At 38.1% G+C, this 26,763-nt stretch overlaps 1 protein-coding gene across 4 annotated transcripts in view; it reads left to right on the top strand.

Moving 5' to 3' along the window:
- ZNF385D (zinc finger protein 385D) overlaps window positions 1–26,763 on the top strand; it is a 333,680-nt gene that overhangs the window by 231,705 nt on the left and 75,212 nt on the right. For all 4 annotated transcript variants that reach the window (XM_053600532.1, XM_053600533.1, XM_053600534.1 and 1 more), the window contains one exon: window positions 5,039–5,201. In XM_053600532.1, coding sequence (XP_053456507.1) covers window positions 5,039–5,201 — 163 coding nt within the window. The remainder of the gene's footprint in view (window positions 1–5,038; window positions 5,202–26,763) is intronic.

Raw genomic sequence — 26,763 nt, 5'->3', positions numbered from 1 at the left:
TGTTTGTGGGGCACTCTGAGCCATTCTCATGGGGGAGGGGACTGCTGTCTGCTTGGTGATGGATTTTGTACCTTTTGTTTGTATCCTTGTGGTCGCAGCTCACCTCAGCGGGGTTGACGTGCGTTCTACAACCTTGTCTCTTAGTGCAGCTCAAATCCACCAGGTTACTTGCTGAATTTTTGTCCTTTAACTCTCCTACTGGACGGGAGCCTCTGTGGAAAGCTGGCTTCAGTCAGCCATCTTGTCTCCTCCCCCCCTCTGGTATAGTGATTTTTATTACACATAATGCCCTAATATTCTACTTACTTAAAAGTATTAAGAAAAAATTTTAGACATATTCAATTTAAGAAACTTGAGCACAGAATTATTCAAAACACATAGTCCCTAGAACCAGGATAAGTCCTATGACACTCTTGGGCTGTCCCGTGGCTGGAAAACATTTATAAACAGAAAAAAGGAAGTGACATACAGAAAGCAGAAGTGAGGTACAGAGATAGCCCAACTGGTTCAAGGTCCAAGTTTGCCTTATTAAACCTGATTTGAACAGAAGCCTGCCTGGGGTTGACTACACTTAGGATGCTGTGATTGGCTGAGAGTTGGGTACACATTCTAAGAGCCGGTAACAGTCTATTTACATGTCAAGTTTAGTTACAGTTTACTATGACATATGGAGAAACCTTTAGCCCAAACTTAAAATAGGTACAAAGGCAGCTTTAGGCCAAACTTAATGTGATTTAACAAAAGTACCTTGTTAAAGCTCAATTCTTTTTTATTTCCTTGTAAATTACAGCAAAGTAAAGCTCAATTCTTATTGTTTTACTTACCTCTGTGTGTACCATGATCACCTGATTCTTATTGCAAATACAAAATTCTGAAATGTGGTATAACGAAGTAGCACACTTATTTAATGTTGATATCTTTCCTGTCAGAAATAAATATTTGCTGAAAAATGCAGATTTTTTTCTGTTTCTTTGGGTCTTCATTTCTGAAGTCTCCCATCTTACATAAAACTTTTTTTTTCTTGTATGTATATATGTATATTATATTTTGGTGGTAGAATGAGACTGTCTCTCAAACAACAATGACAACTGCAACAAAAAATATAAGCCAGGTATAATGGCAGGTGCCTATAGTCCCAGCTACTTGGGAGTCAGAGGCAAGAGAATTGCTTAAGCCCAAGAGTTTGAGGTTGCTGTGAGCTGTAATGCCATGACACTCTACCAAGGGTGAAATTTAATAAGACTCTGTCCCAAAATAAATAAATAAATAAATAAATAATTTGCTTGTCTCTTGATGATTCCTAAGTGTCTTGGAATAACTTGACTCAGAGACTGGCTAATAAGTAATAGGAAGCAACCTCCGAGGCAGTATATGCTAGTATGTGATGTAATCATCCTGTACTTTTCTTGCCAAAAGAAAAGCAGAGAAGACCCAAGAAACATATCTAGCCACCTGCTGCTTTTAAAAATATCTCTTAGTAGCATCCTACTTAGGCTATAGCTTTTTCTACCCTCACAGAAAGATAAGATGTGGATGAATGATTTATCTAATCTAATCTATGTGCCTATTCATACCTATCAAGCACCCTAAAAGGGTAGCGGGAGCTGCCTAGGCTTTCTGCCTTCTTTCAAGGAACATGCCTTTATACATCACACTTGAATCAAGGTAGACCTAGAGTTATAGGGTTAATATGCATAGATTAGAAAACAATTATAGTAGGGTAACACAAGAAAAGTCCAATGAATTCTATAAAAATTTAAAGAAATTCAATGATATCTAGAAGGGTTTCTATCTACATTAGGTTTCCCACTTGTATAGCCAGCTTCTTCTCTCAATACACACAAACCCTGTACAATCACAATCCCATTCCTCCCAGTACCCCACTATCCTCCATTTCCTTGTATCACTTTTGACTTTACATCATTTGATTTTTTTTTTCAAATTGGGTAAGGCTTAATTGCCTTTTTAAAAAAGCAAAATATAAATGATATTTATATAATTAAAATCATTGTTATCAAGGTACTTTGGGACTATGCCAGGGTCCTGGCCCAAGAGCAGCTTCTGCTGAGACCTGTGAAAACTGGTGGTGATGGAGTGAAGAAATATAGAGTTAGAAGTGATGGTAAAGAAAGACAAGAGACATAGAGTAGAATGAATTAAAAGTGGGAGCTCAGGGATCCATTGCCAGTCATGGGATTCCAGCAATGGCTCAGAGCGCTTGCTCCACTGATTTTATTGAAGTCTATTTGCCCAGAGGGTAAGATGAGGGAGGGAACAAAGACATCAGCAATTTCTAGGATTGATCATATCAGCTCCTATTGTTATATATTATTAACCTTAAGGGCAGCCTTCAATAATCTGAAATCTGAGCCTTATATTGGGAGAGCCTCCTGCTTGAGGTCACACACACAGATTTCTAGGGAGGTGTTAAGCTCCACTAGTTCTCTGTGGAGTAAAGCACCACTGGCATTAATCTCTTCTGTGGGATCAGTGGGAGGGAGGTATTGTCCTCCCATCACCACCACAGAGGATTTTCTTCTGCCATAAGGGATATAAACTCTTCTGCCCATATCTCAGAGCTCAAGCTACACCCTTGGTCTCTGCCCCAGGAAAAGGCAAATCTTCACAATGGCTATCTCCTTTGCCTGTTTAATGGGCAGGAAATGCCCTAGAAGGTGTATCTTTTCTAGGACTTCCGCAATCTCTTCTATGGCCATTACTTTCCTCAGAGTGCTTACAGACCCAGCAGGGTGTTTGTAAGCTGTATCCTCAACAGGCTAGAATTTCAGAAAAGGCAAGAAGCTTACTAGCAATGGCTAGCTTAAATGTAAACTAGCTGACTTTTCTTTGTTCTGACTCACTCAGCTTACTTTTTAGTTTTCCTCTTTTTCTGGGGGTGCTTTGCTTTGCTAAGAATGGGGCCTTCAGTCCCCATTCTCCCAGAAGGACTATCATTCAATGAACAAGTGAGTATGCATTTTTACTTTGTTTTGTATTTTAAGATATTAGGTGTTTTAATGGGAACCCACCAACTATTGGTCTTTCTTTTGCTTCCTTCTATCCTCAGCGACCTGAGCCATTTCACTTGCAGGAGGGCATTGGTTTAGATCCATACCTACGTGGAGAGATTTGGGGTTGTTTTACTTAGTTAATGTGTTTGTTTGATTTGTTGTAAGTACTTTTTTAACTTGTAGAATTATTGTAGACTAGTTTCTTAATTTCAGAAATAGTGACAGCCACTTGGGCCTTTACTTTGTTAAAACAAAATCTTATCTAATTTAGAATACCATTAGGAATGCGGATTTCCTAGGAACCTGTGAAATGTATATTTTGGAGTTATAACTAGAGATGTAACTATAGCACAATTAATCTAAACTCAGTCTTTTAATATATATTATATATAAAATATTCACTTCTATCCCACGAGGGAAGGGTGCTGACAGAGAAGAGAGAGGAACTTTGTTTTAAGGGAACCTATGTATCCAGATGCCTAAAGATGATCAACTACCTTGTGGATTTAATTGAACTTAGCACATTGCTCTCAAAAGTTATAGCCAAAGGACTTGATGTATCAAAAAGAAGAATTAGGAAGGAAAAAAAGAGGCACAATTCTGTCATCAAGGTGGCATTCTCTATGTAGAATCAAACCAATCCAATCTATCACTGATTCCTCGATTAACTATAGCATGTCTGAACTCCATATTTTGGCTCACAGTATGTCTTAATGTTCTGTGTTGTTGGAAAACTTGTAACTGATGCATGAGTGTGCTCTCTGTTCCAACTGTTTCTAATATATAATTCCTTGTCCAGTGTGCTTTCAATAAGGGTACCTAGACTTTTGAGGATATCTTGTCAGAATGATGCAAATGAAGACATGAACTAGTTATTTATTTACTAAAATATATTATACCATAATACCACCCGACTTATAACAGTTTCTATCATTAAGAGAACAATGTGATTATTATATTTCTGACAAAATGAAATCTCTAGGGTAAATAAGTAATAGAAAGGAATGGGTAATCTAACAGGAATAGTCATCCACTGAATTTTATTTTTGTGGGGGACATTTTTATAAGTTTTTAACCTGGAAAACCTCCTGATTTAAGAAGCTCCATGTCTACCCTCACCCCACTCTCTATCTGCAAAGGTTTTTATTTTCCTAATAAATTAATGTACATGCACAGACATTTATTTAAATATGATTTTCTATGTTAATGTGTTTTGCCATACCTCTGTTCCTCAAAAATAGTATCAGAGCAATAAAATCTGGGAAATGTCTATTCCTCCTTAAAACAAATCCCAGAAGCACAGGCAAAAGAATTGCATTGGCCCTATTGCTTAGTCAAAATACACTGGGGCCTCCTGATAATGGGCCAGGGCATGAAACACCCATTTGCTGAAAGAATGACAGTACTGTGAAATTCTCAGACTACCTTCTCTCAGAAGCTAAAAGAAAGAAGCAGAAAATTGCCCAACTTCCTTGGACTCCACTTGGACTGAAGCAGTACATTTTCCTTTGAACGCTCAAGCTTCAATGTCAGTTTCCAGGGTGCCCACTTCCCTTGTTACATGTGAACTTTTCTTCATAGACACCTGTTGGAGACTGTATTAATAAGACACATTGTAGAAGAAGAAAACACATTTCCCAAGCCAAGAAGGTGAGAGCTACTCTTTTTCTAGGGCCCTTGTTAATCTTTGGGAGCCCAGCATCTTCTGAGGCAGAACAAAGACAACACAGATGTGAATTCTTAATTTTTTTCCCCACTCCCCAAGGAAAATATTGTTGATGTGAGTGTTCAGCTACGTTCCCCTTAAGAAAAGCAATAGAATATTTCTTCCTTCTGTCCTTAGGTTGCAGAACTTGATTCCCATTGTTTTCTAGCATCATTCTCAACAGAACCCTGCTGTTTGGCCATGGCCAGAATTAGCTTGAATGGTACCTGTTATTGAAAGGGAGTCTGTATTTGCAGTAATACAGAGAATGCCAGTTTAGAAATGAGCCTGATTGCATGGTTCATTTTGTTCTCCTTTGTAGAGCCAGGCTGCGGCCCACTACAAAGGCACGAAACATGCCAAGAAGCTCAAAGCACTGGAAGCCATGAAAAATAAGCAGAAATCTGTACCTACCAAGGACAGCGCAAAGACTGCCTTCACCTCCATCACTACCAATACCATCAATACCAGCTCTGACAAAACAGGTTAAGCCAAGATCTTTGTTGTTGTCCTCCTGGTGGTTGTTTGGGGGATCCCTCCTGTGTCTAACCATGTCTGTTTACTTGATGTGCCTCCCACACCTGATTCACACTTGAACCATCTCTCTGTAGAATGGAAATTGTTTCCCCTCATTTTTCCAATACCCTTAAAAGATGAAGGTAATTGCTAGTTATATTCCAGATTTTGCATTTTGAAAGAGTCCTGTGGCTATTTTAGAGGAACACCATAACCTTAAAAGGCATTTGAAGCCATGTCCGCCATAACCTTTTTGGAGAAGTGAACCTTTTCAGTGTGTAGCGTTTGCATATTGTATGCAGGGCCTTAGCTGTTAAACTGCATGGCAGATTTGATTTAACTGTGAATATACAGCAGGGCATGCTAAATGAATCGAGAAGGCCCCAATAAGGGCATTATTACTGACAGGCTTTATTCTCATAAATTCCAAACGCTGCATTATTTTAAGTCGGGGCTGTGTGGTTCTGGGCTTGTTATGGTTGGGTAACCTTCCCTCTACATACACAGGTAAGTGTTATTGATACCAATTACTCTTTTTAACAGAGTCTTCGTAGTAAAATAATAGCCTCTGAATGGCCCCTTGGGATAGCTTCTGCAAACGACAAGTTTATTCATGGCAGGGGAAGTCAGTGAGGTTTTTCTAGGCTGGCATTTTAAATATAAGGCCCTCAAATTTCATACAAAAAGAGATCCTTTGTGACTTATGAGTGTACCTGTAATAAATCACTTACTAGAATATGAGGGGATACCTGGCAATTGTTTTCCAGTCCATGCAGATGGCAACGGTGAGGAAAAGTTTGTATCATCACTAAGGGGGATCTTTTAACTAGAAAAGAATCTTCTGGCCGGGACTGATGAAAATAGAAAATTATAAACAGTGAATAGACAGAACAGATTAGGACAACTTTATTACACATATAGGCTCCTCCAAGCATCCAGGGTGATGCATTCTCCTACATGAATAATCTGTAAGGTATCACCATGTTCTCCCTGAGTTCCCACGGCACAATGCATGTCTTTTAACTAGGTGTTATTAGTGGATACATCACACCTCTCCCCTGAGAATCCTGGGTACTTCCCAAGGCTGAGTCCATCTGTCACCTTTGTTCCCTGCACCTGATCTGGCATGGTGTAGGTCCTGAGTAAAATGTCTATTGAATGATGACATTTTATCTCACTCCTTTGGCCCTCTGATTTATCCAAGTTTGTGCCACAACATAATAAATGGGGAAAGGAAGTGCTTATCTTATTTAGTTTGTTTATATCCAGAGCAAGAGCTGGATTCTGCCACTTTATTAATTTACCTGTAAAACCTTATAGGAAAAGCATTTGTCTTTTCTCTAATAATTGAAGATTCCCTGCTTTATTTGGGGGAGGAAAGACTGTAGGGGAGTCAGTGTAATGATGCATATGAGTGTAATTTCTGCTGCTAGATATTGGGCACAGATGGGGAATCCAAAACCACACTTGAAGGAGAAATGTGGACATCTTTCTAATATAATACATAGGGAAAACAAAGAGATAACTTTGATACGAAGGGTGAAAATAGCTTTTTTCTTTCACTCTAATTCTTTCTACTCCTAGACATTTTTGTTAAAAATGGATATTTGGGTTATCTTGGCCTTTTTTAAAAAACACAAAAGAAAAGTTCTTGTTAAGGATGCACATTATTTAAAAATACTATATGCATGGTAAGTAGAGCTGCTAACATGGGTTACAAAAGACTACCAAGTGTGTGGTCTTTGATATCTAAGCGAATCGTGAACACACACCTCCATTCTCAACTTAGTGGCTGAAACATAAAGGGTAGCTGTGATTCAGGCTCTGTTCTTTTGGAAATTGAATCATAACAAGTTTGGGATTGAGCTTTGGAAGAGAACCTACCTAGAAAAACATGCCAGAATTTACTTAGGGGTGGAAATGATATTGGAATAGTAAAACACTCTTCCAAGCTAGATATAGAAAAGAATTCACAAAAGCAGAGGGATACAAGTACAGTCTGTAAAGTTAGTGCAAATATTCTAAAGCCAAAGGAAGTAATAATGGGTATCAGGAACGACATTGCTTATCTAACGCATGAGGACATACACTCAGAAAAAACAAGTCATATACCAGATGATGCTAAAATATATATACACTTTTTAAGAAAGAAAAAACTGTATTAAATTTGTAATACTCAATATATACTAATAACAAAAGACCAATGTGAGTCACGTTGAACACCTCTTATAATTGCCGAAGTCAAACCTGACTTGAGTATTACAAATTTAATACAGCTGGTTTCCTTTCTTTAATAATATATATAATGTATATTATATATATTATTATATATATTATTATATGTATATATAATATGTAATACATATACATAATAATATGTATATATAATATGTAGTGTATTACATATGTAATATGTATATATTTTTGGCATCCCCTGTAGATTCATAGACTAAGGATTCCAGCACACTCACCAGATGTTTTCAGTTGAATTCTGTCTTTAAACTCGAATTTCCACAAAACTATCTGCAAGAAGTACCCCAAGAAAGCTCCATCCATTCCATGGATTTTTATCCCATCTGTATTGTAATATAAATTGGAGGAACCAAGGCTGGCAAGAATTATTTGCCTTTTTATTACTGTCTATGCTGATTAGGATCACAATCCTAAAAACAAAGTTAAGTATCTGAGTCAGGTGCAGTGGAATGTGCCTGTAATCCCAGCTACTTGGGAGGCTAAGGCCAGAAGACTGATAGGAGGTCAAGTCCAGGCTGGGCAATATAGTGAGGCCCTGTCTACACTGTCAGAGGTGGTGGGAGGGAGGGAGAGAAAGAGAAAAGAAGGAGGAAGAGGAAGAGGAAGGAAGAAAGGAAGGAAGGATGGATGGATAGTCTGAGATAGTTTCCTGGATGGTTAAATATTTAAATACTTGGCAGAAGCATAGGGAGATAAAACTCTAGAAATAAAGATCCTATTTTCTGAAATAATAAAAAAAAGTAACTCTTCTGTTTAATGCACAAGGATGCTTTGTGATTTGTAGACTTATCCATATATAAAAGATAGAGACACATTAAATCTCATTTGCTGCTTTTACCAAATCAGTTTAATAAAAAAATCTAATTACGTGGAATTACAAATCTAATTATATATACACACGTGTGTGTATGTGTGTATCAAAACTAATTGCTTTGACAAATGCTAACCATGAGATGAGAACTCACCAAGAGGGTTGGGACAAGAACAGTGAAAAGAGCCAGAAGTGGTAGGGACTTGAATTAGAATATTCATTGGGGCCAGGGTGGGGGGCTTTGCTGACAAGAGATATAATATTCATAAATGAATCTTCATTGCAATCTTCCTTGATAAAAAGATAATTTGTATTGATAATTTCTCTTAAATTCCTAAGTCATATATTAGTTGTTAATAAAAATAATAATTTTACTTACTGCATTGGGGTAACGAACAGGTCTACATGACCTATGGGGCAAGCGTCTATTCACTTAATTTCTGATCTTTATTTTCCCCATTATTTATGTCAGTCTGCATGTTGGTTAGTGAGCAGAAAGTCGAATTCAGTGACCAACCCCTGTCACTCATAGAAAGCCTAGTGCCTCTATCTGTTGGAAAGAAGACACTCCCTAAGCATAATTTTAGTTCTTGTGATCTGATGAGGTATATTAGGTTGGTGAATTTACACAAGGAAAAACTTACAGGCTAAAGTGCTATTTTCAACAGGGCCAAGCTGATGAAGCAGCCACTAGCTGGACACTACCCCAGTTCTCTGGCAGAGGGGAAAAGAGGGTCATGAATCAACAGGCTCTTAAAATCTTTTAGTGAAAGTGACATATGATATTCCTCTCCCTTTTCACTGACCTATGCCATGGCCAGGAATAATTATAATGGGGCAGGGAAGAACTCTCCTCCAGGGAGGGGAAACAGACTTTAGAACTGTAGTACTGCATTCTACAGAGCTACAACGATCTCCAGGGTCAGAGGAGGAGAGACCGTCCTCCTCCTAAGCTCAAACCAGCTTTTTCATGGCCTAGGGGTCACTCCCTTCAGTGGTTTTCCAGCATCAGTATTTAACAAGATCTGTGTGTGTGTGTGTGTGTATGTGTGTGTTCCTCACCTGGACCATCATCCTCAACTTTCTCCCCATCCTGTCTTTCCTAGTCTTATTTTTAGCCCTGCATTTCAAGATGGTAAACCTTCTAATTGTCTGCCTCTTCTATCATATTCCATATATCTATTCAGTTAGTGGAATCCACTTCTTTTCTATTCATGGAAAACATCTTTTGTTCTGCTACACATTGTTACTACCCATATCTTGGCCTTGTAGGTATGACTGCCTCCAACTTTACTGCCTTGACAACCGTATCCTTCATTCTACTCTGCAGATACACAGCACAGCATAGATCACACCTCACCTGTTTAGAAACCTTCAGTGTGCCTCGCTTCTAGACTTCATGGTCACAACCCACTCCTAACTTCTCTTCCACGTTTCTCCTGCAAAATTCTTCACCAAAGGCACACCTTGTGTTTCTAACCTTGTTTATTATACCGTTCTCTAAAATATCTTTTTAAAAATCTATCACTTTTCGGGCGGCGCCTGTGGCTCAGTGAGTAGGGCGCCGGCCCCATATGCTGAGGGTGGCGGGTTCAAACCCAGCCCCGGCCAAACTGCAACAAAAAAATAGCCGGGCGTTGTGGCAGGTGCCTGTAGTCCCAGCTGCTTGGGAGGCTGAGGCAAGAGAATCGCTTAAGCCCAGGAGTTAGAGGTTGCTGTGAGCCGTGTGACGCCATGGCACTCTACCCAAGGGCAGTACAGTGAGACTCTGTCTCTACAAAAAAAAAAAAAAAAAAATCTATCACTTTTCTCTTCTTCCTCCTGCCTATGAATTTTTGCAAGAATCCATTGTATCCTTCTTAAAATATAGTTTTTATATGTCTTTACCCTCTACCATTGCTAGAAGCCATGCCACCTCACAGTACATGATTTATTAACCATTTTATATATTTTTTTCCTTACAGAATACTTTTTTTTTTTTTTAATTTGGCCGGGGCTGGGTTTGAACCCGCCACCTCCGGCATATGGGACCGGCGCCCTACCCGCTGAGCCACAGGCGCCGCCCTACAGAATACTTTTTATATAATAGATAATGAGTAAACAGTTTTAAAACTTGAACTAATCAGTTTTGTTTTGTTATGTTTTGTTTTTGTATTATCAAGCTTTAGACTTTGTACATAGATAGCTCCATAAAAAACAATCATTTTTATTAATACAAGTGATTCTGTGATATTGATCATCAAGTTTCAGACTTGCGAGTATTAATAAATGGTGTCAGGTCTGACTTCTAAAGGACTATGTCCTTATTGTTTTGTTTTTTGAGATTTCCTGGTTGCAGGAGTAAAAACACTTGGCATTTCTAATGGCTCTTCAGTGACTATCAGTCAGGAGTTAATTAGCCTATTGAGTATATGGATTTACTTTAGTCATCTAATTGGTGAGGTCTGAGAACATTTCTCTCTGGTTGTATTACGTAATTCTCTTTTTCAAGCCTTGGAAAATTATTCATCAGCAGAAGCTACTAAATTACCATTTAAATTTGCACTTTTCACTCTTATGACTCAGTTTTCTTTGTATCTATGCCCCCTTTTTAAAAAATTTTTAAAATTACAATCCAGTGATGTTGTACTCATCAGACTCAGAGATGCCAAGAGTGAGATGCTTTGGAATCTATTGTTGAGAAAGTCAACCATATTTGAGAAAGGAACACATATTTTCTGTGAATTAACAATTGACTCTACATGTTTATTGGAATCTGCATGATTTTTTCAGGGACCTAAAGTGATAAAATGACTTTTCTAATGACAAAACTGATATGGAAGGAAAAATGATAGCCGGTCACTGACAATAGACATCTCAGGAAACCAATCCTCGTGGGAAGGTCAGTCAATCCTGAGGCAATAAATCTAAATATTTTCTTTTCCTGCCCATTACCCTCCTGAGCCAGCTGTTTACATCAGGCCTAGAAAAAGCTATGTGTACATATTTTTTTTTTCTTTTCAGTTTAGGTAGAAGCCAAAACATGACAATGGGGAATGGGCGACCATTGATAGAAGAATAATATGTAAGAACAAATCAACTTCAATGCCATTTAGAAAACAAATACACAAATGAACAATTGTCAGTAAAGGACAAGTATAAATTAGCTTTTGTTTTGTTTCTGTTTTCATAGGGAAAGTAGAGAGAGTTTGCTTGTGTTAGGCTTCAGATAAACCCTAAATATTAAAAATTATAACAAAATATAAGTTGGGCTTGACATCAAAAAGTCATGTATCTCTTACATATGTATTATATGTATTGGGACATATAGTATGGTGAATATTACAAATATATATAGTACACATTTTTTTGTTTTTTTTGCAGTTTTGGCCGGGGATGGGTTTGAACCCGCCACCTCCGGCATATGGGGCCGGTGCCCTACTCCTTTGAGCCATAGGCGCCGTCCCTATAATACAAATTTTATGTATGTCCAAGATACTTCAGTGCCATGGGTCATTATGAAATGTTGAGATACACAAAATTCAAGAAATGTAAAATCTTCACAGATGGAAACAAATGAACCCCTCCCAGCAACAGAGATAAGCACAGTAAGTTGAAACTTGCACATGTGAATCAGAAAGGACGCTGTTGACTTGTTCCAGAGATATTCTACTACACTGGGTCTTTGCAATCAGCAATGTGCATTTTTCTAAATATGAGACGTGAATGCTTTTGTAGATTATGGAATCTATAGCTCTGTTGAAGTTTAAGTGGCAATATAAAGTCGAAGGAAAAGGGACACATTTCCATCAGCTCTTAGAGATTTGGGGCACTAGGATACAAATGCCCCTCTTAGCACAGGTGGAAATTGTGCTAGCCCCCGTCTCTCTCTTTCTCCATTCTTCCCAAACAAAGCTTCCCTGGGACAATTACTCCCATGATAAAAGACTCCTCATGCATCTTGGCACAGGAGTTGAAGCATCATCGTGAGACCGTTTGTGCCTAAAGTGCTTTTCCTTTTCTTAGTACTGGCTCATGACATGCTTCAGATTGGACAAAGAAAGAGATTTTTATCAAGTGTTCCCTTCTCAAGATGTGTAATAAGTGCCAGCAGAGTGCTGGTAGCAGATCTTTAGAGAGATTGAAAAAGAGAAAGGAAATTCAGAAGTGGGGTGCAGGGGAAGTTAACACATTTGAATATTGTGGTTTTAGGATCTTTGTATGTGAGTCAGTGATAACAAACCATGTATTAGGGGTAAATATTCTATCCTGGTCTTTTCTGTGCATGAAGAAATCAGCTGAAATCAGTATTTTGCTGCTTCTGTTAGGCTGTTGAAAGTTTTGACTTAAATGCATTACATAAAACTGTTCCTTGCATCACAGAATTTCACAGTAAATTCCTCTTTCTGACAAGAACTTGCTGTCTTCCTCGACATAATGAATGAGTGAGGTTGTAAGGATTTAAACCTCCTAAATCCGGCTTTTTTTGGATGTTGGTGTACGTTATGTGAGATAAGAAAGGAGTTAAAGACATTGATAAACTGGTATGTAATTTTAAAAATGACCTGGCTCCGTGTGTGTGTGTGTGTGTGTGTGTGTGTATGTGTGTGTGTGTCAGAGAGAGAGACAGAGAGCATATGCTGTATGGGAGGGAAAGCTTTCTCTCTACACTCTGAGGAGTCAATAATTGAATCTATGAAATAGATTCAGGAGAAATTCTCCTGTTGTCTATAACAGGAGAAATGATATGCAAGTTTATTACCTGCATAGATGATCACATAAAAAAAAAATATAAGTGAATACTCAAACCCTAGTGAGATCTACAAGCTTATATACCCTCTTCATAAGGAAGAATAGAACAGGGGTGGGATGTGGAAAACTTAGGGAAAAAAAGGAAAGGCCCCCAGTATAGTGATAACTTGTGACAAAGTCATCTGTGTGTGACATCAATTTCCAGTGCTGCTGTTTTGTTTTGTTCACATTTAAGAAGGATCTGCCGCTGGGCAGGTAAAAGGAATTCAGAGAAAACCTCTCCCTACACTTGCTGGTCCCCAGCTGCCCTCAGTTTGAGGTCTCAGCACGCCAAAGTGACACTTTTGGGCAGTACTTCCTGAACTCTGTGAATATATAGGCATATGTGCATAAGTTATGTGTATGTGACTGACTTTCTTTACCAGAGACTTCAAGGCCATAGAATAAATAATAAGCTGAACATCTAACCAACATTCCTGGTATAAAATGCATCTGGATGAAATTTTTAAAAATTAAATGAACTTCCCCCCCCCCCCAGTGGCTTTTTCTACAGATGTAACACTTCTGGAAAAATCTGTGTTTAAGTGGTGTTTGGATGTGTTCGTGGGGATTTTTCCCCCCATTTTATGCCATTCTTAGGACCTGAGTAGACAAAAGTTTATGTAATGAAAGATTTGAACTGCAATATAATAATCCTTAATGTTGTAAATCCTAAAAATAACAAAAGAGTTGAATAATGATGAAATAAGATAGAATACAAAATGAGCACCTGTAGCAATGTGGATAATTAGAAAAATTTGTCTCTCATGTGGAAAAACAAAAGGCTTGATCACTATCAATGATGGGCATAAAATGTAAAACAAAACGTATTAATGGCACATTTTTATAGTCAGGACACAAAAAGCTTGCACTGAGTTCTCAGAAAAAACAAAACCCAAACTAAGAGATTTGAATTAAGAATTACACTTACAGTTATCTTCCATGAAGTCCAAACTCCTGAACATGGTGTCAGAACGTTTTGGTCATCTACCCTTCTCCTATCATTTCTGCCAGTTCTCCACTTGTCTTCTCAACTCCAATTCCACAAAATAACTTCAGGATATAAAGTGAGGCCTAAAACAACCTTTAATTATACCTCACTCCATCCCACGAATACCGTACAGATGCGCAGAATGTACAGGCAGTGTGACAATTTACATGTGGCTAGACGCACACAGACTGTACCAATCCGTTCAGACTCTGATCTGGCTGACTCATATTTCCAAGTTTGTGTGTGAGCTTGGTCCTACCACCCATGGCAATTGTGTATCTTTCTGATTGCCAACCCCAAGAAATTTTCAGCATCTTAATGAAGCCTATACGTCAATTCCATACATCTTTTTTACAGCAACTAGCACAGTTTTACATTAAAAATAATAAACAGGTCTGCATTATCTTTCCTTTCTTTTCAGGAACGCCAAAAATTCTTTTAATAGCAAAAACGAACGCATTCTAAACATACAGTAACGACTTGCCTGCATATAGTCAAAAAGCCTTACTATTTGAACTTCATTCCATGCCACATCTTTAAGATCCAAATCAAAGGTATTAACCAGTGAAACTCAAGAGTTTGAATGTATAAGCCTTGGGCTGAGCACTTCCCAGAGACAGCTTAAAATTAAGTTGCTATTTTAATTATCATAATTGCATTCAGATTCACTGTTAAATTACCATGCTACTTCAGTTTCTAATGAGAGTTAAGAACATTTTTAAAAACTCTACTGAGTCAGATTGACTATGTATCCAACTTCAAGTTTTGACACTGGTATTAGGTTAAATTGGAGGGCAGAAAGCATTGTAACTCCATGTGCAGCATCTATGTCCTTCTGCCAGTGCAGTGTCTGTTGCACATTGCTTCTGTTGTGACTGAGTTTGGGGCAGCCTTGACAATATTTTACGCTTACGAGATTGCTCAAATCAATTATCCTCAAACTAACAGTTGGTGCCTGGCCAAAATCCAGAGTGAAAGCAGAGTGTGTAGCAGTAACGATAGTAGCCCATTTGGACCTGATTTTATTTTTGCCCAACCTTTTATTTCCCTGTCAGCTTGCTAGTAGAACTAAATAAAACCACACAAAAAATGATTTTTTTTTTCTTTTTGCTTATGACATAGAAGAGCTTGTAGAAAAAGAAAACATTCCCCTTCTTCACTGAAATAGTCAGAGGTTGGAGAAGCTGCCTCATGGACTTGAGGTTATTAATTTGTCCTTTTATCTATCCATTCATTCATTCCCACTTTTACATCTACACATATTTTTACAACATATAAGATACATCAGCAGTGAAAACTAAAATGCAGATAGGAGTTGTACTCTCAAGACGACTTCAGACATGTACCTGACATGTAATCCAGGTAAGGGAATGATTTGTTGAAAGAAAATACCAGACATAGTGCCATGAAAATCTAGACTAGCAATTGAAATGACTCTTTACTGCCAGGGAGGTAGAAAGGGACAGAGGTATTATTAACCAGAATACATTAAAATTAATGGGGTGGCACCTGTGGCTCAAGGAGTAGGGCGCCAGCCCCATATATGGGAGGTGGCGGGTTCAAACCTGGCCCCGGCCAAAAAAGAAAAAGAAAAATTAATGTCAAAGGTAAGCTAACTCATGATGAGATGTTTCATTTAGTGAGTACTCAGTATTTGCTAGTCATTAGATAATTAGATGTAGTTAACAGCTATTCTTGTAAGGACCAAGGAGAAAACTCCCTGAAAAATCAACTCACAACAGGCAGATTTATTGGATAAAAGGCATTTGAATTTATTTAACCTATATACCCAGGAAACTTTAGAGTGAAAATTCAACCCCCTCCATGGGGTGCAGAAACTTAAACATCATCTTGATTTTATAGACAGAATAGGGCTTGAATCCTGGCAAAACAGGTTATCAGAAGGGGAGAAAAGAATTCTGCTGTGAGGCAATTAATTGATTACTATTGAGATTTTAGTGGGCTTAAAAAACATATGGTGGTCTGGGGCAAAGTCTGTTGAGCCCACAGAACAAACCATGGTTTGGGAAAGACAGTAGGGGAGGGGAAGAGGTCAGAGGGACCTCGAGGCCTCTTCAATTCAAAGGGCCATATTTTTACAGTATTAGTGTCTGAACTCCAACATCTGCTGGCAACTCACTTGAATGGAGGAGGCAGAGAACAAAACGTCGTGATGAAATGGTTTCAAAATTTTATGCTGGAGGCTTGTGAAGATTATGGGAGTAGCCAATTCTCAGAAGTAGACATTCTTTAATGTACAGCTAAAAAAAAAAAAAAAAAAAACAGGTTATGTGTTAAGAAACATGTCTAAAAAAAGGAAAGATCAACAAATTTGTAAGAAGACAAACTAGGATTTGAATCCTAATTCTTCTCATTTGGAGTGGACTCCTGAGTCCTGATTCCTCCCATGGTCTTGTCACCTGTTAGTCAGCAAAACTCTTTTTTTTTTTTTTTTTTTTTGTAGAGACAGAGTCTCACTTTATGGCCCTCGGTAGAGTGCCGTGGCCTCACACAGCTCATAGCAACCTCCAACTCCCAGGCCTAAGCGATTCTCCTGCCTCAGCCTCCCAAGCTGCTGGGACCACAGGCGCCCGCCACAACGCCCGGCTATTTTTTTGTTGCAGTTCGGCCGGGGCCGGGTTTGAACCCGCCACCCTCGGTATATGGGGCCGGTGCCTTACCGACTGAGCCACAGGCGCCGCCCCGAGCAAAACTCTTAATAACTCTCAGAATCCTCAGTAGCACTGGATGATGTCCAGGACAAGCTTTTGTTGATGTTCATTTTGTTAGTAGAAATCATGCTATTATTTTTCCAGTCAGAAAAGCTTTGTGCGTTATTGGAAAGTAACATCTTTGATCTTTTTGTATAAAATTTATGGTAGATAATTTAGGAGGTGCCTGATAAACCATTTTAACTTCGGTGTTTCTGTGTATGTTTGATTTTATAATGTTGTCTAGACAATGATAGAATGTTCTATCAGAGCAAAACTCATCTTAAATAAAAAAAGAAAAAAGTGTTTTTTGCAGTTTATAAAATTTTCAAATTATAATACAAGATTGACTACATTAAAAGGGATTATAGTATTTCAAAATATATATTATCTCCTGGGTGGTGCCTGTGGCTCAAAGGAGTAGGGCGCTGGCCCCATATACCAGAGGTGGTGGGTTCAAACCTAGCCTTTGCCAAAAATTGCAAGAAAAAAAAAAAAAAGAAATATATATATATAAAATCTCCCAAGAATTTTCACTTTGGAAAAGTGCTTTAATTCTTTTAGGCAACTAAGGTAATGTTTAGTATATTAATTTTGGTAATTGAAAAGCCAGTAACCTAGAAAAGATTGGTTCACGGCCCGTAAATGCATACTTCCTCTTGCGTTACTAAGACATTTTAGATCGCTCTGTAGTGATACTTAAAAATAAGATAATGTTGTCTATAATTCAGAGCTTTCTCTACAAACTTGTCAATGTTCTAGATAAAAATGAAAGTGTAGTTTATCTTTTCTAAAGATTTCAATATGTTATCGTATAAAATATTGCATTTTATCCTAATACCAAAGAAATAAAGAGAATATGTGAAGAGTGATTTCTAAGTTATTGATATCCCCATTTCAGAGTTTGCTTTGCAGAAGACTATCAGAAACGGGACAGAAATCCTGGTATCTCTCTATTAGTATAAATGTATCATAAATCTCTCATTTGGAAAATTATGTTAGTGTTGTCACATCTGTCTTATAATTATTTCCAGGTACTGATAAGTATCAATTTTGATGTCCTAGTCAGAGAAGTGCTTATCATTCTAAAGGATGAATGGGCCTTTAAAAGTATTTGATGTAAAGTGCTGTGTTCTGGCAACAATAGGTAAAAACCAGCTTCTAACTTCAATGTAATCCAGAATTCTACCCAGATTATATGCCTTTATGTTAAAAATCAATCTAATAACTATGGTTGGAATAATGACAGGATAATTTACTTGTTATGACTATAACCCATTGAAAACTTCTGTCCACTATTATTCTCTTTATTTGAAAGTGTAAAAGTAAGACCTAGCCTCAAATGTGTAGGTAATGAGGAGGGTCAGATACTTTTTTTGAGTTGTATCCTGCCAAAATTCTACTTTTCATAATACAAAGAGAAATGAAAGAAAGAAATCAAGTAGGACCTGATTGGTCAAAATTGTTTTTTTTAATAAAGAACACATTTGGAATCTATAAAGCAAACACGTTCATTTTGTCCCTGGGTTGATTCAGTTTAGCTGTCAGTTTTAGTGATATTTGTTATTACTTAAAAACCTGAGAAATATATTGCTTTATCTTCGTCAAAATCCTACCCAATGTGAGCTTCTGGACAAATGTGAGTTTCTGATTTTATCAGCCATCTTCTTACTCCAGGAAGAAAAACAAAACATTTATTATGATGCGTCATACTCCCTGGCTGTGTCAATGAGTGTATTTGCTTTGGGGCCATGTATGTTCAATTCAACATTAGCATTAGGAAAAATTGCACATACGGCTATTTAGAATCTCTGATGCACTTTTTAAAATAATGAAAGTTTTATCCAAGCAGATATGCGTATGTGCAGCTTTACATTTAGGGTGCAAATTAAAAGTACAATTTGACATAGCTGAATTGGACACAAGTACATTAGGTTACAAAGTGGTAAATATCCTGTTAAAAGTAAAATAAGAAAGAAAAGAAAAACCATTGATTTTTCTATAACCGCTTCAGCAAACATTTTCCTGCAAAGGGCTAATTAATACATATTTTAGCCTTTTTCAGAACTACTCAGTTCTGACATTTGCATAAAATCAGCCATTGCAGTAGGTAAATGAATGAGCATGGCTGTGTTCCAATAAAACTTTATTTACTGAAACAGGCCTGTTTGGGCCCACTGGTCATATTTTATAAATTCCTAGGTTAAATATTTCTACATATTCAGATATTCATGTTTTTCCTAATTATCTGTATATGCAGAACACACCAACTCAAACTTGGCTTTGAAAAAAAAAGCACTCATTTAATATTAGTATTTTTGATTCTGTGGTTGACTGGTAGGCAGTTTTTCCTTAGGTGGGGAGAGGGGAGCATCCTCTGTGTTTCAGTCTAAAGGTAGTTGTGCAGCATCATCTCAATGCCTTTCTCACTCACTTGTCAGGCTGTTGATGCTGCCTGTTGTCTGGAAGCTCCACTAGTGCTGTCATCCAGAGCACCTCGCACCTCGTGGTGGCCTCTATACAGATGGGCTTTTTCGTAGATTGGGTTTTCTAGGTTACTCAAGTCAGCCAGGCTAAAGCTGTATTTGCTTTAGCAACTTGACCTCTGAAGTCACATCCTTTCACCTCACTCTATTAGTTGAGGCAGGTACAAGGGGTGAAGGATGATTGCCACATAATGATGACAGAGTGACAGAGTCACCTTATAGGACAGCATGTGTGGTGGAAACTATTGCTGCAGCTATCTTTTGAAACTAAAATCTGCCACCATAATTTTTTTTAATTATTTTTAGATCGGAATAATAGTAATAGAAAAGGCAGACATCAAGTGTTGGAAAGCAAGGGAGACATTAGGACAATGAGAAGGACATAGCCATCCTGGTGGCTAAGACAAGCAGGAGTAAAACCATGATTCTGTGAGGTTCAAATCACCAGACTCATGTGTTTGAAGGAAAAAAAAAGTTGTAAATATATATAAAGACTGGATAACAGCTCAAGTGATCATAAGAAAATTGCCCAAACCAGATGAGCAGGGAAGAAAGTAAAAAAAAAAGGTCTTCATATCCAGAAAAATGAGATGCCCGTGATACCGAGAGCACATCTGACCCAACAGGGAGCTTCATGATGTTCTAGATGGAACCTGTTGTCCATCAGGGACAACCTGTAGCAAATAATGGGGCAGATCAATGAATGTTTCTAGCTGGAGAAGCACTGGTGTTGCCTGGTGGCATTTAAACCTGACAGGTGTCATGAAAGTCAAAATCTTACTGACAAGACATAGCAAATCTAAAAATAGATGGAAATAGCCCATCTGGGAAGTGAAGGAATGAGGCAAGTCTTTAAAACTCTATCCCCTAACTTCTTTCATTTTTGTGCTCAATAAGCCATTCTCTGCATTAGAGCCCTCAGAAGAGCCCTTCAGAGCATGCACCTTGATACAAGAGCCCTGAGACATCTGTTGTGCCATTTTAATCCTCTCTCTGCTATCCCCAGCCTCCTCTGTCTGTGCACCAAAATGTGCCTATTTTTTGCTCCACTGATTTAATAGTCCCAGGAAAGTTGATAATGTAATCATAGAAGTTTTTATCTAAGTGCAGTGTCTCAAGTTTCATCTCTAGCCTTTCTGTGGAGCTCTGTGGACCCTGTAGACTCTAGATTTTGCTATATTCCAGCTGCTTTTGGTGGAGAGCCTATTGGAATCAATCTTTCCATGGTGTGTGTGTATGTGTGTGTTCCTGTCCCTCTATCAACTACAAGAAAAATTTACCTTATTATTTAGTAGCATTTTAACATGTTTCAGTCCATTAAAATCAAAAGAGAGCATTAAGTGGCATTCTTCAGCTTTTAACTGGCGAGCTTTCATCCGTTTATTAATAGACTCTAACTGCAAATATGCTTGTACTTGCTCGGGCTTTAGTCTGACTCCAGCAGCAACAGTGCCGTCCTCTGGGACTAGAAATCCAATTCTAAGTTCTACCTCCAGGTAATGCTTTTGGATTGCTTTGGAGAAATTAAAGAAAGAAATGCTGAAACTTTCCTTCTAGAGAGCTGAACCTGGCTGCATTTATTCATGCTTTAGAAACACTGGCCTAAGAAAACAGCCAAGACTGGAGTAGCAAACTGCCCAGTGGGCATAAGTGCATTCCAATTGCAATCTTTTAAATGTCATTTCTGTCTTGTTTCTATAGAGCTGTGACACTGAATGGGCAGAGGCTGAGATTCACGATAAATTGGAGGGATACAGACGATTTCTTATACAGAGAGTCAAATTCACTAGAACACAATTAGGAGTTTTGCCTTCCGTGGTAGTATAGTAAGTAAAGGATTCAATTCCAAACATGTAGGCATTTTTGGACACTGGAAAGCTAAATTAATATTAGCTCCTTGTGGAACTGGCAGGCTTCCTTCTTTCCCATAATGAGCATTGTTCTCCTTTTTGCCTTGGCTGCCAGGAAGATTAGAATAAATGTTATGAACAGTTGTTACCCTCTCTGCGGTCTGTGAAGGGGAGAGAAAGAAGCAGATGAAAGACAAGAAGGGAAGGAGACCTATGATTTTATTCCCATTTCAGAGAGTTTAAGAAAAATTATTAAAGATTATTCAACCTAGAGAGATTCTGATGAGGCCAGTATATAAGTTCAGTGTTCAAATATATCTTTCCACCACTTCAGCTCTGTCCTCTTAAGGAAGACAGCCTTGATCTCAAAACATAAAGAAACTGCATTTCTTTACACATTAATTTGTAATATTAAAAATAGCTCACGCACCTGGAGCACTTATAGTGAGTTTGGCACTCTAAAGTTTTACATGGATTGATGCATTTAATTCTCGCAACAGCTCAACAAAGGTTTTACTCTTATCCTTATTTTGTGAATAAAGATACTAAGGAACAGAGAGGTTTAGGACTTGCCTGAGTCACACAGCTGGTAATAATTTAGCTGGAACCAGGATTTGAATTTAGCAAATCCAGCTCGAGAGGAATGATATTAAGTGCCAAGTATGTCCCCTCAGTTATGCAAGGTTGTGATTTAGCTATGTGTCATATTTATAGAAAAGATATTTAGTTCACTGTCCTCAATCAAGTTTCCTCCCTTTTATCACATTTGGAAGCATCAGTAAAAGTACAGGATTTACAGTGAGGAAAATGATATTGTTATTATACCTACTATTAGGATGGCAGATGAGATTTAGAATTTTCAGGAGAGATAATACTCATCAAACATTTATCATTATCCTCCTCCGTTTCAAGTCTTGCTTGCAGTTATATTTGGGCCATATAATTAATTCTAGCAAATATGATTATGAACATGAGGGATACATACCCTGTTTCCCCGAAAATAAGACAGTGTCTTATTTTAAGGTGTGCTCCCAAAGATGTGCTAGGTCTTATTTTCAGGGGACGTCTTATCTTTCCTGTAAGTAGGTCTTATTTTCGGAGGATGTCTTATTTTGGGGGAAACAGGGTAGTATATTGTGAACCACTGCCATTTACAATGAAGAAAAATCTAGTATGTAGCATCAGAGTAGTGAATAAAGGAACACAACATTTTACTGAATGTGAAAGAGTTAAAAAAAATACTAGAGACATTTTCCTGTGAAAGTCCAAGAGTAAGGTGCAAGGTGTCCTAAAGTGTCTGCTGTACCTCCATGTAGAGGAATGAAAAGACTCATTCTGCTTGGAATGAAAGCAGATAGTAGGGCTAACTGGTAAAAAATACAGAAGAACTTACTAGGTTTAATATAAATAAGAAAATATTTTTGATACCACATCTTGGACCCTCCATCATATTTGGAAACATTTTATTCCCTGTTTGTTTTGTCTATTGCCTGCCCCTTCCAGTAAAATAGAAGTTCCTTAAGACTAGGAGGACGTCTGTTTTGTTCATAGTTATTTTCCTAGTGCTTTGCATAGTCCTAGCTTATACAAGTTGTCAAACAAAGAATGAATGAATGAATGAATGAACAAGAGACTATTTTATCAAGTAGATCACTCTAGATATTTTCCTGAACTTGAAGGAATTCTAATTCTGGCTATGTGAATGGTTGTTAAGCATATTTTGGATCAAGTTCCATAAGGTCCTACTGGATGGGATCTAATTTCTATCCCAATGCCCAGATCCTCTGATTTGTATCTCTCTACATTTGAACATTTTTGATGGATAAAGCCTTTTACTTTTCACTTCCCAGCAGATAGGAAATCCAGTCAGGATGTTTTCTGCAAGACCATAAAGAAATATTGCAAGCATTTTTTCTTGCCTTACCTGTTTGCAAGAGCATTTATCATCTTTTGATAACATGTCATCATGTTCAGAGAAATGGACAGCGTGTACTTTGTAATCAGGATGGGAGTCTGTGACATGACTGATGGGAGCCTTTATCCAGTGTCACTGTCAAATATGAATCTCTGAAATGTGTGTGTTTGAAAGGCTTGTGTTTGCGTTTATGACACTTGGCTCTGTTTCTTCATATGCCGTTATAAATTAATGCATGCGGTGACACCTTGTTTCAAGTTGGGTGCTCATATGTATGCACGGCTGAATCTTGATCATCAGTCACATTAGCATCATTATTCACTGAGCATCCCTTCCACTCAGCTGATCATTGGCTGGATTTGTGACTCTCTAGATAAATTCTTTCAGTCTCTTTGCTAAGTCAGTTTCCAGAGAGAGATATTTTCTAAATTGGGAGCAATGAAAGTCATCTGCTAGCCACCCTGTTCTAGCACAGGGTTCTATGATAGGTAGGCATTTGAACATAATTCACTGCCATCAAGGAGCTCTTCAATCTTCCTAAGTAGGAGAAAAACAAAAATGTAAATTCTATGATATATACTTAAAGGTGTAAGTGGGTGGTACCTGTGGCTCAAAGGAGTAGGGCACCGGCCCCATGTACCTGAGGTGACGGGTTCAAACCCAACTCTGGCCAAAAACTGCAAAAAAAAAAAAGGTATAGGCAAAGAGGGTTAGACATATGTGGTGATGATGGTGGCGTACAGATAAGGGTTTGTTGAGTAAAGAAGATAAGACTTGGAATGAGATTAATCATTTCTAAACTTTGCTGTGCCAATGAGTTTTCTTCATCTGTCAAACAATAAATTTTAGTGAAGATGATTAATAATGCAGTTAAGGCATCTAACATAATACCCAGCACATAATAGGTGTGCTAAAATGGTATGAAGTTGCTGTCATTTATTATGATCATTATTATTACCGTGTATTATAATTTTGAGATAGAAATGGGATATCCAACTTCTTGGTAATCCTCACAAGTGGGGAAAAAAGTGGAGGGAGCAATAAAAATATGTCATCTGTATAAAAGTAACTCCATGGAGGAGGCTGACAGCTAGCCCACAAGGGCAGAAATGGTGGTATTTGGGGGGTACCATGTGTAGCAAAAAAGAATGCCCTGTCATTTCAGGACCCTCAATGCAGCATAAAGGTAACAAACAATGATGCCAAATGTGCATTTGCCACCACCAGTGACAATTTAAGACAATTCATGGTCTACCTCACATCAGCTCCAGTATTTAGTAGAGCGTGCCCTTTATAATAACATGGGTTTCTCCCTAGTATCCACATTGTAACCCATATCCAGCTTTAGCAAGGAAAAAAGCATTTCCTTGGAAGAAATCTCCCTTAGCTGGCTGATCATAGCAATGCCATGGCTCAGCCACAGGTGGAATAAACCTCAGTGTGTATTGCTTAGCGAATATATCACCTTAAACATTGGTCATGCAGAATTTCTCATTCCAAGAAGATATAATAAGGTCATTCGACCCTATTCCTCCTGCAAATTACTACTATAAAGCCTGGAAAGAGTACATAAACCAAATAACAGAACACTCTAAAGAGAGAGAATGAGGAGAAAATACTGAGTAAGGCTCTCAGGGCTTGAGGGCTCACCCAGTAGTAAGTTCCCCATGTATTGGTTTGGTTTTTGCTTTTGCTTTGATTATATTGTCCTTTGTTTTTTGTTTGTTTCTTGTGTTTTGTTTTGTTTGCCTCCCATATATACCAGCTTGGGCACTAGAGCAATAGTGCAATCTGGAACTGCCAATGAGTGTAGACCAAACAGCCCCAAGACAAGCCTACTATGCTTAGACCACTTCTCAACCCGAAAGAGGCAGTGCTGCAGGAGGGTGCCCTTCTGACAATACACATTCTATTCCAGGTGACCATCACAAACAAGGCACACCTCTTCCCCCCACCTCAGAACATTTCAGAAACTTGGGAGGAAGCTCCTGCTGACTCTCTGTGCTCAGCACTAATGCAAGCAGCGTCAGCGTCCCTCCTGAAGGGCACTGGGAACCTGCAGGGTGCAGTGCAAGTGCTGCTGACCTCCAGCATTTTAAGCCAGCACGTTGTTAACCTTTGTCAGGAGAGGGCACTGGAGAAGCATTGCGAGAGGAAAGGGTCTTTCTTCTTAGGTGTCTGGTGCTCCTGGCCAAACTCCTGTAACACGGACAACTTCTCCCAAACACAATCAGCCCCTGAAGTCCATGGTGGACAGAAACACCCAGAGACCATCATCTCCCCTCACCACCCCCCTAAAGCAGTTCTGTAGCATTGTGCTTCCAGAGAGACATTTTTCTCAAGAATAGCTTTTACTGGTACCTGTAGGGTAAATTTCCAGCAAGTTCCACCAGTGATGCCCCATAGCATCCTCTCTACCCTTCAGTCAGCTATAGCCACACCCTTGCCAACAAGCTCTGGAGCTCAGCACAGGGAATTGTGGGCTCTTCTGAGGGCACACAATCTCAACCCTAGAAGGGCATAAGTGCTCCTTAGATCAGCTATTCCTGAATTATTAATTGATTTCTTTACTTCTTACTAGTCAATTGTTATTACTCAATCTCACATTACAGTTAATATTAAGCTTTCCATGTCTAAATTACTGTGAAATTTCTCTCTCTTGATTGCACTCTGATCCACAAAAGAGCATATTAATAAATTAGACTTCAGTAAAATTAAAAACTTTGCTCTGTAAAAGAGTCAGTTCAGTCTGGAAGCAAATATTTTCAATTCTCATATCTAACAATGATGCCATATCTAAACTATATAAAAAATTCTTTAGACTCAACCATAAGAAACCAAACAATCCAACTGGAAAATATGTAAATGGATTGAACAGACATTTTATCCATGATGGAATAGGTATTGCGTAGGAGAAACGCCTGAAAAGATACTCAGAATCATTATTAGGGAAATGCAAACTAAAGCCATGATAAGATACCACTATACATCTCTAAAAATGTCTAAAATAAAAGAAATAATAAATACTGTCGATACTAATGCTGGAGAGGACATGGAACAACTGGGACTTTGATACATTGCTGATGGAAATGCAAACTGGCATAGCTATTGGGAAAAAGTTTGGCAGTTTCTTATGAAGGTAAACATAAACTTGCCATTAACCCACAATCTTACTCTTGGGCAGTTACCGAAGAGAAATGAAAACTTATGTGCACACAAAAACCTGAATACAAACATTTATAGTGGTTCTGTTAATCCTCATCAAAAACCAGAATGCACCCATAGGACTTTCTTTGAACAAATGTATTAAAAAGTTGTTATATATCAATATAATGAAATGCTGTTCAGCAATGAAGGTGAATAAACTATTGATGTGTATAACAAGTTGGGTCCATCTCAAGGACATTGCAGTGAGTGAACAAAAACAATCTCAAAGGGACTTATCCTTTATCATTCCATTTATGTGGCATTCTCCCAATTACACTGAGGGAGTTTAGGACTGGAAGTAAGCTGTGACTATAATGGGGTAGCAGAAAGCTTTTTGGAGTGATATTAACAGTCTGCTCATGATCATGATGGTGACTATAAGAATCCATTCATGTGACAAATTTTAAATAAATATGTATCAGAAAAATTGCTTATAAAAACTGGTAAATCTTAATGAATGATCTAATTTAGTTAACATTACTGAGCATTGTCAATTTTATGATTTTGATAATTTTGCTGTAGTTATATATTATGTTT

The sequence above is a fragment of the Nycticebus coucang genome, chromosome 8 (assembly GCF_027406575.1).
Source record: "Nycticebus coucang isolate mNycCou1 chromosome 8, mNycCou1.pri, whole genome shotgun sequence".
In the NCBI taxonomy this organism is placed as follows: Eukaryota; Metazoa; Chordata; class Mammalia; order Primates; family Lorisidae; genus Nycticebus; species Nycticebus coucang.
The sequence above is the reverse complement of the archived record's forward strand: the minus strand, read 5'-3'. Positions and strand labels throughout refer to the sequence as shown.